The sequence below is a fragment of the Strongylocentrotus purpuratus genome, unplaced genomic scaffold, assembly GCF_000002235.5.
Source record: "Strongylocentrotus purpuratus isolate Spur 01 unplaced genomic scaffold, Spur_5.0 spur5_scaffold_11, whole genome shotgun sequence".
In the NCBI taxonomy this organism is placed as follows: Eukaryota; Metazoa; Echinodermata; class Echinoidea; order Camarodonta; family Strongylocentrotidae; genus Strongylocentrotus; species Strongylocentrotus purpuratus.
This window is the reverse complement of record NW_022145596.1, coordinates 5,125,850-5,140,739: the sequence shown is the minus strand read 5'-3', so window position 1 is coordinate 5,140,739 and position 14,890 is coordinate 5,125,850. Positions and strand designations below refer to the sequence as shown.

The 14,890-nt window shown below is 38.9% G+C and overlaps 1 protein-coding gene across 1 annotated transcript in view; it reads right to left on the bottom strand.

Moving 5' to 3' along the window:
* The window catches only part of LOC588660 (formin-J), a 113,636-nt gene extending 113,523 nt beyond the window's left edge, over window positions 1-113 (bottom strand). The window contains exon 1 of the mRNA XM_030981247.1: window positions 68-113. Coding sequence (XP_030837107.1) covers window positions 68-113 — 46 coding nt within the window. The remainder of the gene's footprint in view (window positions 1-67) is intronic.
* Between the last annotated feature and the right edge of the window lie 14,777 nt (window positions 114-14,890).

Below are 14,890 nucleotides of genomic sequence, written 5' to 3'. Positions count from 1 at the left end.
GGGTTTATATATCTATCTAGATTCCATTCTTTTTTCTGTGTTGCTTTTAACCAAGACGACAACTTACAGAATCTCATTGGACCGTTGTCCGAATAATCGAAATTGCTTGTCATGCTTTTTTGTCTTCTTCTTTTGGTTTTTAAATTTTCCAACTCTGTTGTTTTTGTTAATTATTATTACAGGCTTCAAAATGGAACTCTTTTTAAACTCCTACATGGAGACAAATGATATTCTCAACTAAGAACCTAATAAATGATATATATTTGCTATATTTAAATTTTATCAGGTCAACTGTTTCGTTGTATTTGTTATAAAATAAATATGGGAACCCTTCATTTATAGTGCAATGAGTTTCTTTTTGTGCGAGTTTTCGACTCGGTATAATTCGGTTTTGGAGGTGTGTCTTCATCTGATGGACCACATTATCCATTTCCACTCTCATATTCCACGTTCTTCTCCCACGATATGTTGCTTTGATAACCGAGCCGCCGGGGCCCCAAAATATGGCAGAAATCTGCAAAAATACCCCTACGGAGCGTTTATTTTGCGACCTCCCACTGTAGGGGGTAAAACCCCTTCGTTCTCACAAACAAATACACATCAAGAGTTCAATTCGGATTGAGCCATTTGAGCAAACAAATTACAATCTGCAATCATAACAAGTCTTAAGGTTGTTATTTTCTTCTCTTTTCATTATAATGGAATCAAGGAATTCATGTTTTCAATAACAATTATGTCTCGGTGTGTGGGTTCGGATCAGACGACAACGCACGCAAAGAAGGTGACAAATTATGACGGATATTTGTATGCCCAAACTCTGAATTCTCTTTATGATTCTTATACATATTTTGTGACAATGCACGACCGCAAGTTACGTCTACAAATTAATTGGGTTCCATTCAACCACTCATTCTATCGAACGCAGAATAATTCAAAAACCTTTAAGGAACAGTCCACGAACATGCCACTAATCTTTTCATCAAATATCAAAATCTGATTAAATCCGTTTTGATTGTCATTGTCGCTGGTGGAGTAGCGAAACCCCCGCCCGTTGTAATAACTTTGCAATTATTAAAACTTTTCGGAACTGCAGGTGATACACGTAATGACGATTATTTCGTAGGTCTGTCTTCTGATAATAGGGGCAGGCAGTCAATGGCGGTGTAGTAACGGTTCAAAGAACGTCAGCACGCACTTGAGATGGTTATCAGCTGTAAATAAGTCGAAAATTCCCACACTTTATCAAAATATTACCCTTCGTCGACACGCAATGTAGGACTATATCATGGAAGCTGCATGCAGTTTGCCTTATTCGGTTGGGAGGTCACGTGGTAAAGGTGGGAAGAGACGCCGTAGAGAAGGTCAGTGGTTCAAAGAAGTCAGGATGCAAAAACAAGTAAACTTCTATCATTTCTATGGCTTACAGTTTTTATTTCAGTGTTTGTATTTATGTTGTTCTCATTTAAAAAAATTGTTACTACACGTATAAACACATTTTGAAATCTTTGTATCGTCAACTCCCTCCCCAAATATCTCGCTCCCTCCCTCTCTATCGTCCACCGCTCTTCCTCTAATTTCAACTCAATTTCCTCTCCCTCTCCCCCTCCTTCTCTTTCTACCCCCTCTATCTATCCTCCCTCTCCTTGCTCTCTCTCTCTCTCTCTCCCTTTCTCTCTCCCTTTCTCTCTCTTTTTCTCCCCCTCTCTTTCTCAATCTAAACAGCATGAGATAACGTCATTGTCATAATCGTAAGGAAAATAGTCTTCATATTATTCGAGACCACAACTCCAAAATATAATCGACTTTATAACCCGCAGTTTTTCATCTTTGAAAACTTTTTGTTCTACTGTTTCGACCTATATACCTTTACAAAACCACCCACTCATTCTTCTTACCATACAAACCGAGAAAGTTGACCCAACTGTTGGTTTCTACAGTACAAACAAACCTATATAGGAACAAAGGGGATTGCAATGGATACTACGACGGAGCTCCAAATATTGACAAAATTTCAACCTTAAATAGAACTCTGACCTAAATCAAAAGATTTCTTTTAAACCTACATGCGAAGCAATCTGGGCCGTGTAGAAACTGGGATCTTGTATCAGTTCAACCATTTACATACTACAGTGTAAAACATCCAGCAGGCGCTCTTAATGGTGATGCCAGCTTTGTTGTTATGGGGTAGCCACCGCGAAAGTGCCCACAAAGTGGACGGATTTCCGAAAGATGAAAGATGTGCCACCCCCCCCCCCCCGCCGCCCACAATCGAAAGATGAGCATGTGCAAGATATTGTGTCCCTTACGTTACTGACTACATCAAGAACTGATGATTTTATGATCAAGTTGATCTCTCAACTTGAGCTTGTTTCATCAGTCCAAATACCAAGGATACTTTCAATGTTAATTGAGTTCATCGGTCCGCAATACTTGGTAACATATGGAAACAACTGGCTTGCCCGTGTCAATTTTTTTATGGTAGTTCGATCGCCGTCCCCCCCCCACCCCCTACACACACTTCCACACACGCACACACCTCTATATATACGCCGATGTGTTAAACAATCTTAGGCTGTGACGTAAGCATGAAGAAACGTGTGCGTGTGTTGCGGGGTCGCCACCTGCGTCAGGCAATACGATTATTAAATTTCATATAACATCATGAAGTGCGTTGACAATCATATTATAGCACTTGACCTTGCGTGTTCAAACTTGTGTAAATGAGTTAAGCGATACTAGTACATGATTCTTTACATGAATGATAACTACATTATTAGATTTTAATTCATTTAAATTCATATTAAGAATGAAACACTTGCTTCAGTCAATGTATGTTCTTTTACGTGACCGTGATTCTTTATTTGATTTTCAATTTGATAGCTGTTTTTAATGCGGCGACATTTTCTGTGTCGGATAATAGTTTCTTTAATTATGTTCAATAACGTAAGCGACAAACAATTGACCTACATTTCTAATAAATTTCTGACAGCCATTATTACGCCTGTCCAACTCAAGATGCTCCCTCAAGTCTTCTCATTGTAAGGTGTCTCCCATGACGCAAATAAAAAAAAAGCAAACACAAGGTTGTCAGTTAAAAGTACTATTTACCAATCATCTTCAGGATAACAATTGCAGTTCAGAGCAATCACAGCCATCATCAATTTGTGTTTCTCTTTAGCGAACAGAAAGAGATACTCTTCATTTATCGGACACTTTTCAATTATTGGGCGAGGCGAAACGCAAACGAAACACCCAGCTCCCCTGAGACCCTCCAATCCACGTTTTTAATTTTCGAAAACATACAGGGACGATGATGAGCAAATTGAAAAGTGTTTCATTTCAAATTGATTATTCAATCCGACATCCCTTTGTAGAGCTCACGGGGCAATCTCAGTTCAGACATCTAAAAATAAATTTACCAAAAATATGTGCAATGTTTCGTCGCGCTTCAGGGGCGGATCTAGCTTTTTGCTAAGGGGGGGGTTGACCAAAATAATGACGATGCGGAGCATCGTCCACGAGCCGCGAAGCGGCGAGCCGATTTTTTTTGGGGTGTTTATTTGAACCCCGTAAGTGATGTTTTCCTGGCATCTATTAACACAATGGAGACCATAAAAAGCAGTGCATGATAACGTCTTTTTAAATCAAGTAACAGTTAAATACACAGTTATATCCAGAGTTATCATGTGTTTGGTTAAGTTACCTGATGAGTTGAATATCTTCTCACAATATTTGCACTTGAAAGGGTTTCTCTCCAACGTGCGTTCTTTTTTCTTTCTTTTTTTCTTTCTTTTTTTCTTTTTTTTTCCTTTTTTTTTTTTTTTTGGGGGGGGGGGGGGCCGCCCAAGGGGGGGGTTGCAACCCCCCCCAACCCCCCCCCTGGATCCGCCACTGCGCTTTAAAAATCTCGAGGTCGCAATTTTCTTCAATAGGGAACATTCAAAGGAATGGTGTCCGCGAAAAATTCTTCCTTCTTTTTCAAAGCATGATTCTTTTATATGCGAACTATGCTAATTAAGGATGAAAAGGTAGCAGTGAAAGGTGGGGTGTCGGCCGAGGATTCCCTTAAAGTAATAGGTCTTTGGGAAAATATCGATCTGCTGTAAAGAGCTCCTTTTCGTCTTCGAAGAAAAGTTTACGTAAATGGATCGATACGTAATCCCATGTCAACAAAGATTCTTAACTCATATAATTTACGGAGTGATTAGAAGCCATCTTTTAAGGGTCCTCGGACCGTTCCTGGTCTTTATTCTTTGGCCTAGGACCCGCATTCCTGGGCCATTGTGCGATTTTATTTCGCGATGCGTGTATAACAAAAGTAAGGCTTTGTAGACTGATCAAATAGCCTCTATACACACAAACGTGTGCATTAATGTTTAGACATGCAAACGACAAGTGGGACATAAAATTGCAATTAATCACAACGCCGAAGAGACAATGATGACCTCATGATGTTGGGTATAGTAAAAGGCAAGATTTGAAAAGGCTTGCATTTATACAAACATTCCCCCAGCCCCCACTAATTTACAACGTTTTATCACCAGTCTATTGAACTTCTTTCTAGCGATTTTCCCCATTTTCCGACGAAACTGTCTCTCTGATCTGAGATTGTATGTGGATAGCAACAATTTATCAGCTCATCTTACAAGTCTTGCGCCCTGTACATCGGTTAGATTAATAGATTGTAAAATGTCCTCTCAAACCAGTAACCTTTTCACAATGTAATGTATAGCGATACCGATACGTCACCATTATGCATAACCAGTTCGTCTAGCAACACCGTGATACATCGGTGGCGAAATGTCTCGTTTTAATTACTAAAATTACAAACTTACTAACTAACTGAGTCTGAGAGGCTAGAATCGAATAAACATCTGCACACAGACAAATTATCAGAGATTATTCGGAATAAAACAGAATATATATTTCACCAATCATCTATTTAGTTGGTTAATAATTTGTTTTGATTTGCCCTGGTGCCTATAGTATTGCATAATGATTAGTTTCGCAAGTCTATTAACCATTTTGAAATGACGAATAACTACGTATTGTATTCATGGTACAAATGATACTGTAACTACATAGAAGAATTGTATCAAAGGCTAAGGGAAAGTTTTGACATTAACATTTTAAATATATAATCAACCAATTGAAAGTAACGTTTACTAAATACTAACACACATGATCAGTCAATTGTCAGTTAGGAAATGTATGATACGTATATAAGTTCCCATATAGACCAACGCTCGTAAAACGCATGCCCTTACTTCTACAGGTACAAATACACCTTGATCACTTAAGAATACAATGTATGGTACCAATTCGGTCGATAATGACAGGACTGTAAATGGATACACCAAGGCTAATTTTTAATAGAAAAAGCAACCACCTTATATTAACCTACATTGAAAATTAGAAATACATATACATCATGAACACTTTCTTCCAACTTTAAAATTTAGTGTTGAAAGAGTCATTCTGATTGCCATTGCCACAGTTTAATGCCCGACAAGGAGGGAGTTCGCTCGCAGGGGGCTATCTGCGCGGCCATGCAATCGCGCAGACAATCAAATATCGATCATTAACCGATTAATCAATTTTATCACAGTTTGAGACGATTGGAAAGTATTAGCAGTACTTTGCTACGCATCGCGGCTCCAATCGATTTCGATGTGTGGCAAAGCATTCATCAGCGATACACTAAACAGGTCATAAGACAATTTTAGACCAAGGATGGTCGCTTTGTATCCTCCTTGGGTGGACATGGAAGATGAGTTGCTTTATTCTTTTATTGATGCTGGCCTGTCAAGTAAGGTCCAACAATCGTATTGATTTGTGGTGTGTTTTGTGAAGGTGAAATGCATCATATATAGTGCCAACCAGGTACCCTTCTTAATCTCAAAACAGGTTTGAAAAAATGTATGGAGGCAAATACAACTTCGGTGATGTATCACATGGGGAAAAGGTTTTGAAGTCCCACTAGACCATATAGGCTTACCGTTCATTTATCCAAGTGGAACTAAACTTAAAAGTCATTATTTCAATGTTTATCGAGCAGTTGGACGATTAAAATGATTCGCTTGAACTCGCAAATTGACAAAATTTCTTGGTAAAGATGTCGTCTTTTGCTTATTAAGCTATAGTCCTGCAGAAGCCAGATATTGATTGACTTGAGATTTAAGTGTCTTACAAAGCCTCGCTTACTTCAGTTTATTATACTTTCCAGCAGATTATCTAACATGGAAATAAGGAAACGATAACGAATTTTTACATCCATCTTTTCCTTAGAAAAACGTAAAATCAGGCTGCAATAATGCCTTTAAAAGTAATCCTTTTTGTTGACCAATTATGCAAGACAATAGGCGAAGATATCGGACACCTAGCAGCGATAAAGCGACAATACAAACTGGTGGATAAATTTGTTCAGAGCAAGATAAAGATAAAGGACATTTAGATTGCTATAGCTATGCAGACACGAATAACCACAGAATTACATTGTATATGGGTAATTTATTACTGCATTTGTATGTTTACTATGCTTACTGTAAATATGTATGGCAGCGTCCATGCTTGTACAGCGATTTGTTTCAGGCTTAGTTTTAATAATAGGAATAAAGTTAACACTAATGCAATATAACTAGACAATATGTCAGTGTTAATATATAGAGATGTGAATCATTTCTGTAAATAAGTACCTCTAGTGTCTTAAAGGGATCCGGTAACTTTGTCTCAGATTCTGAAATAAAATTCTGGATTTAGCTCATGATGCAATGATAATTATAAACCTTTAGGTCAGTCAGGAACCCCGTGACTTTTACAAGCCAATCGCCTGTCTGATTATCAAGATATTTATGACTGGAATTACAAATTTTGAAAACCGTTCGCCTGACGGTTTTCATAACACTACAGTCTATTGGGGAAAACGAGTATTAAAACCAGTCACTCAAAGATTTTTACTTGTTTGAGGCACTTCTTGATCATTTTGAAGCGCAATTTTTTTAGGGCTTCAATATTACACCATATCACAGACACTGATAACACGTAGGGTCGTGTATCTCAAATTTACCACTGTTAAACGATCCCTTTAATTATAACGACATTATGCATTATCTACACGAAGTTTACCAGAGTTTCTCCAAACTGAACTAAATGCAATATTACCTTTATAATGTCAGACCAGATACCCACCAAGTGTAAAGACACAGCAATTTACCAATTATCAGTGATTATGATTATTCAGAATATAATTTGAAAAATCATCTGTATTCTGTGAATATGCTTTAAGTCGGTCTACGTTCTATCTTTTCCTGCATGCCTTTATATTTTATTGACGTTTATCTCTACACACACGTCTTGGTATTTTGTGGTAATTTTGTACTGCTCAGTTCAATGTGCATTTCTACATATATCTTAAAAATAAATACAATTATACAGACAGTTATATTGGGAAGAGCAATATGTATTACCCATAGGGGTTGTCTGTAATGAAAGAGAATAAAACAAATCAATGAAATCAATGTTGTTGCAAAATTGTGTTAGGCGTGTACTTCACCAGATCACATGCATTGTGACATTCGCTTACATTGATTTTATGACATTTTCACCTTCTTGTGTTTGTAAGACAAGTGGCGGTTATAGTCACGATATATTCGACACCCTACAAGTACTGCGGTGAACCAGATAGGGTTCTACGACTCATATTCCGAGGACAACTGCTGCTGTTACACTAGACGAATCTGAAACTTTAACCGTGAACGCAAGTAACCTAGTTGTACTCATGTCAGACACACAGTTATGGTCCGGCGACGCGACGTTTGCTCCGCGGTCATCACCCTACACTAACCGAATGTGTTACTTCAACCATGAGCCCCAAATACACCAAAGCCTAACTCTAATCCTAAAAACCTCACCGAAAACCCGATTACGACCATAATCCTAACCTTATATCTAATATAAAACAAAATCGTAGAGCAGAGCACCTGAATCAAACCATTGGAGCGAGTCTCTGTCTGTTACGGCCTTCTCAGATCCTAATATTTAGGTGTAATCTACACTAAATAAGTTAGAGTGATATTCACTATTCCACATGTAAAGGTTATACCAACCAAGAAATAAAGTCTCATTTCGTACCGTAAAGGAACCGATAAAAGGGCACATCTGAAGGGGCAAAGTTTGAATCGCTGGGGGATATACTTGTAGACTGACAACAATATCAGTCTCATGAAACCTGAGAAAAGGAGTCTAAAGGTTCGCAACACCGACATCGGTCTCGCGGGTTGCCTTCATTTTCTGTGTGAACATGTGGAGGAACATTGTTGCACCCTCTAATCCAGAATGTAAAATGGCATATTGCGATGTTCAAAATATGTGCACCCTTTGGGGAAGCTGCAAGTGTTTATTTATTTTGTTGCAAAATTTTAAGTCATTTCCTCGTGCGACGGTATCTCAATACCTTGAGGGTCTGATAAAGTCTACAAAAGTTGGAATGTTAATCGCAATTTTATTATTTTTCTGTCATGAAAAAGAGATCCGGACTTCTGAATTGAAATGACAGTCACTAGATAATATAAAATAACTAGGCTGCAAAATTGATGCAGTAATTGGTTATAATTTTGATGGAATTGAATTTCTTTGTATATCTATGATGGAATGCTGTTCACTGTTCAGAACTGATTCGGTCAATTTTGAATGACAAAAAAACGGCAGCGAATAACTCAGGGGCAAATCCTAAACGTCGCCATTGCTATCCATTGTGCAGTCTGGTTTGATACATTGTGCACTGTGGTGACGTAGCACAGGAGGAGGAGGAAGGGGGCACATTGGGCAATATTGTATCCCCTCCTACCGAATGATAAGATCGGAGCACCTAAAGCATCTGATGTGCCGAGGATATGAACATTATACAAAAACAAGTCTAATTCAATCAAGAAGCCAATATAATCTTCTGAAATGAATAGAGAGAGAGAGGGAGAGAGAGAGAGAGAGTGAGAGAACGCAGAATTTAAAGAAGAAATAATCATTCAGGAGCCAATTATATTCTGAACTGAACAAAGAGTGAAACGAGATAAAAATATGAAGAAAAAACGCACGAAGAAAATCAACGTGACATTAGGTACCATGGAGACATTTCAAGACAACAATACATACACTGGATCTTGTTCTACGATATAGCAGAACCATGCAACCCCCCAATGACTGAGACCATGCTACGCCATCGGTACAGCGGATCAAGTCACCAGACATTTGTAATGTATACTCCATGGTAACAATTGCTACACCAAATTGAGACGGGGATTAGGCTTGTAGCACTGAATTTTAAAAGTGGTACAACTACTCTCGGTGTTATTTTAAAAATGCCCTTTCCCGGGGTGAGAGTGCGTATACTGTTGCAAATGTTTAACCTTTTCTTTCATTTGCTACAATAGAGCTTATAGTGTCACCAGCGGGGTTATCATAATAAACATATTGATATGGACAGTTTTTTTTGCTCTTGCTGCACTTATTCTGTACCATAAGCTCAGATATTCTGCCGTTGCACGAGCCGCGTCATAGATCAACTGACGCAAGGCTGCGTCGCCGGCTGGTGCGATTTGTGTTGTTGTGTATGCACCGTGTGAGATTGAGTGACACCGTAGTCAAAGTGAACGCAAACAAAACAGTGGAAACAAAGAATTGCAATTACCGTGAATACTAACGCATACGCTAATTTCCTTCCCGGTTCTGATTAGCGTATGTAATAAGGCAATTAGAAATGATGCGTCGTGTGCGCACGCATCAGTCTTACCATTCCTGATCCAACGTGTCTAGGTTTATGAATCGCCTGTTAAAAGCTACGTTTATGAAATTATACACATCGCAGCTTTAACTTGTTTAATATGCCTGAAAGCATTATTCCGAGGGTGAAATTTCACCAACCATGCAAGCTTTCTGTGGGGCATTCTCTCTCTTTCTTCTTACCACCTCCTATCTCCCTCTCACCCTCTCTCCCCTCCACCTCCCCTCTCGCTCTCTCTCCGACACCCTCCGTATTCATTTTCTATCTCTCGTCAAACTTACGTCAATGTAATTGCGAAACTTTGGGGACAACGCCCAACCCTCTCTTCCTTCACCATGTTAAATATACACATCATGTCCGAATCAACACGTATGTATAGACATTATACATTGTGCTAGGGGACGCACTATGTACTTTGCCTTCACACTTTAACTCATTGGTGTGAAAAACAAACCCAGGATTGTAGATTTTAATCATCGAAAGTTTGCCAACCAATCGATTATTCATACTACCCCGTCAATGGTGGAAATGTTTTATTATGTACTCCGGTCTCACCACCCGACAAGGGATTCCACACCGATTCCACTCCTGATAATGTTCTAGTGGAGTTGTGGTCTAGAGGATTATTTATCGCACTGTAGATCACAGGGTTGGGGGTTCAATTCCCTCTACTCACTAAGATGTTACAGTTGCCACACTCGATCTAGGTGTAGTAAGTTGGTTCCCGACACGTTTTATTCCCTGAGTGCACCGAGTGCTAAAGACGGAGCTAAAGCCGGGGTTATAATATCCAAAGTCATTTACAAGCGCACAGCGACGCCACTGTGATATGCCCAATACAACAATGGAATGTTATTTTTATTATAATGTACATTCTTATTTGTAATTCTTTATTGTAATGTACATTTTGGTTCAGTCTGGTGTGTGTCTCGTTGGTGTGACCAGGTTTTTCTAGTCTCGTTTGTGTGACTGGGGCTTTTTCAGTACATTAAAGATTATCACAAATAACATTTACATGTGATATTTCTCAAGGCTTCTGAGTCATAAGATGGGTCTACTATCCTTGCAGGTGCATTGCCTCAGTTATACCAATGGGACCGGTCACAGAACGAACAAAATATTGCATTACACCGAATGGCCCAGGATCATTCGAGTCGAAGTCGGTTTGGCGGTGTGACTGAGGTATGAAGGCGTCCGTCATTATCTTCAAGTGTTTGAGGGAAATAGTATTGTCATGAGCATGATGAGTTTTACTTCTTCATTATATAGATTAGGGAGAAAGAAAGAAGGAGTGTGGGGATAGACAGGGGGAGAAATAGGGCGAGAAAGAGAGAGAGAGAGATATAAATATGGAGAGAAAGAGACAGCAAGAAATGTAGAGAGAGAGAGAGAGAGAGAGAAAGAAAGACAGAGAGAGAGAGAGAGAGAGAGAAGAGGGGCGACGATATACGAGAGAGTGAGAGGAAGAGAATAGTTATGAAAAGGTAGAAACATAATATATCACATAGAAAGGCCTACATGACGTATGTAGAGATGAATACGAGAAAGTGAGAGGAAGGAAGGGGAAATAGAGGGGGTGCGGATGGTGACGAAAAAAACCTTGATACGCAGCTTATTATCAGGATTATAATAGGCAGATAGGTTTCTACGAAAATATGACAACAAAATTTCAAATTATACTGGGCAGAAGAAAAGATGTGACATTAAAAAAAATATTAAAGCAGCGAGTGCGTTTAACGGAAGGCGCCACATTAAAAATCAATCCATCTACGTAAGACAGCTTTGAAAGAAGCACAACCAAGCAAAACCTCCATCAAACAGAGCTTTAATTAAAATTCCCATTTAGGTACACAATCCCACCCCACACAGGGCGACTGGTCCCGAACAATGCTACAGGCCCTGTGTATGGTCCGCACAATAGGCTTTTAGTCCCCCATTGTTACCCCTACTTACGGTCACCCGTCAGACTTTACCCCCCTTTCATATTCCCGTTATAGAGTCGCCAGAATGATTCGGGTGGGAAGCCATTTATCTAAGTTTTAAGAGTCTTTACGGATTGGTGCAGAAAGTTCAAGTGTGGGGGTGTGTACTTGGGGCAGCCGGCCGGCTTGCGGGAGCTTTCTAAACATTGACTCTTTAGGTTGGTACAAGAGGGATCTCTGACTTTGCTCTTGGACTTTAAAGCTCATTTTGGCGGGGATTGTGGTAGAAAGTCAAGTACCGTGGTGACGAAGAACATATACTCAAACGCACTTGAAAATCGTATTGCACCAGGTAGCCCAAAATCAATAGTCATGCTCGCTTAAAGAACGTATTATACGAAGAACCTTACTTATTTATTTGAAGGAAATAATTTGTACAAAGAAAGCTGTGAACAGTTTTTACCAGGTGTTGGGTACCTTTATGTCATTGTTTTTTCGCGCCATGTTTTATATGCTGATGTTTGTTAATCGTAATTACTTTTGTTTGTTCGTGCAAGTACCTCGTTATGCATGATATAGGGCAACTCCAAGCAGTGTGTTCTACAGGACATGTGGTATTTTCCATATATTTCATCCATGAATATTTTTTAAAAATCTGTATATGACTATGACACATGGTAGTGATACCATAAACACTGAATGATCAAATCTTTTTCATCTTTTGGATGAAAAATGTGGGGGGAAATCGTACGTCGTATGGGACACATTGTACAGAATCGCCTTAAAGCTTTTTACAAAATCTGTGCCTTGGGGCGTCTACGGTAATGTTCCTATGTACCATTGTATGGGCCAAGAGAAGTATTTGGCTTAAACATGGTTTGTATGCACAAGCCGATTATGTCGAAGAAGCCGATTACCGTTACGAAGGTTATAAACCATTTTCCTTGGTATGGATTTTTTCTTTTTTTGTATGTACTTTCCTTTTATTCCATTCTTGCAGCACCCAGTATGTATCATTGGTCATCCAAAACACACCGAATAACATATACATGTATATCAATGTACTTTATACCATGTTGAATTTATATGCCAACTTTAATTTTTGGTTATATATCCTGTGACTAATGTCAAATAGGATTTCGGTCTGAGCAAAAATTAAAAATATTTTAAAGTCAGAGTGATGCGGTAAGTGAATTGAAAACTGATCATGGTTATCATCATCATATCCATCAAAGATATGGTATTATTTAATTAAAATCTCTTAAGATTGCCCTTTTTAAAGCATTATGGTCGTATATCGAAAACAACCTTTTATAACGACAAACAAATCGCTATGACTGATATACATGAGAGTTTTGCATGAAACGAAAGAATTTATAAATACAAGAAAATCATTTCATCGCCCTTATTTTCTATTTTCTGAACAAGTGTTCATGAAGCAATCGTCATCGACTGCATCTAGTAAGTCGGTCTATGACAATGACCGAGTTTCATAAGGGAAAAAACATAAGCGTCATTTAAATTTGGAGGACACTTTTACACAAGCAGTGAGATAAAGGTTGCTACAAAAGCAAGTAACCTTGACTTTGCTCTTCACCTTTTCAACCCCCCAAACCTCCACGTGTAAGTATGTGCACCTCTGTCGTCCATTGACTATAACCGTCATCAGTCAGTTTCGACTTCGGGTGTCACTCGGCCATTGTCCCCGAACGACTCCTCCTACCGACGGAGTCACTACAAAAACACAGTCGGTGTTAGAGTTGATAAATGGGGGCTGGTCTTGCATACTTTTCCCACGAATCACTATCTCTTTCTCCACAAAAATAAACCAAATCTCAAAGAAATAAATAAAGCGTTTCTGATGAATGGACTGCAGACCGGTTGAAAGACGGGTAGGCTATACGAACTTTCTTTGTCAAAACGTTTGGAAGTTGCCCTAGCGGCCTAACCTAACTGTCGTCGGGTTGTATATTGGTGAAAGAGTCGTATTTCATTGTCCGAAAATGGAAATGAAAATATTGATATTACTCGTTTGTTTTCTGATCAGCTTTTGGCCAGAGTTGAGTCACCGTGATGTGCAGAGAAAAAAATAGCTTGATTGATGTACAGCTTTCTCCAAGTTAAAGGTCCAGTTGTGAATTTGGGGGTATTTTTTGACAAAAGTTAATTCATTTCTTTTAGACAGCGAGTAGAACAGAAAATAAAAAACATATACCAAGTAAACCGTCTCAAATGAATACGCTTAGTATGTAAATACTTATGGAACTTTTATCGCCCTTCTATATTTCATAAACACTCTTTTAAAGTGGCGGACAAAAAGGTGAAATTTCTCTCCTTAACACTCATTAAAATATGATGATGCCAAGTTCTGCCAAAGTTCTGCATTCATTTTACAATCGAAATGCTTGAAATGATTGGACCATGGACCTGGTTCATCGACGGACCTTATACCTCAACCTCAAGTTGGGCCCAACTCAATGGACTCAATGGTCCAAATTACAGAATCGTGATTGGTGTCGTACATAATAGGCGAGATAAGATCCAAAATAGGTCCTTATAAGCACGCCATCCTTGAGCGGAGCAGCCTAGGATATTTTTGAAGGATGAATCTACTATTTTAGGTCCAACTATCAAGTCTCCAGACTAAATGGTCCAAACTAAAGAATGATTGATGTCGTACATGACTTTGTGCAGGGATAGAATCTAAAATTATAGATAGGTCATTATGTACGCTCAATCCTACCATCCTTGGGCGAAATAACCTGTGGGACCTAGTCCAAGGATGGACCTATTCTGGGTCCCATTATAAATTCTACAGATATCATGGTCCAATAGTATAGAACTATGATTGATGTCGTATATTCGAGATAAGATCAGACAGACGAATGGATAATTGTATTAAAGTCAAAACATAAAGAAAAGTAGGAGGAGATGATTAAACACAACGGTTGCGGTTACTCGATTCATCCAGTCTCGCTTGCTTTGGGACAAATTGAATACAAGTTGACGCCCGTTACAGGATAATTGGATGAAAAATTACCGGATTTTGAATCAAGCATCCATTTTGAATTGAGTCTCTACTACACGCGTTAATGGCGCTGATTAGGCGTTTAATGATCCTAGTTCTTTGTGCGGAGTCTTTGCGGTTGCAGCAATGGCGCTACCAAGCAGGGACCATTAGCTCACAGAGTGC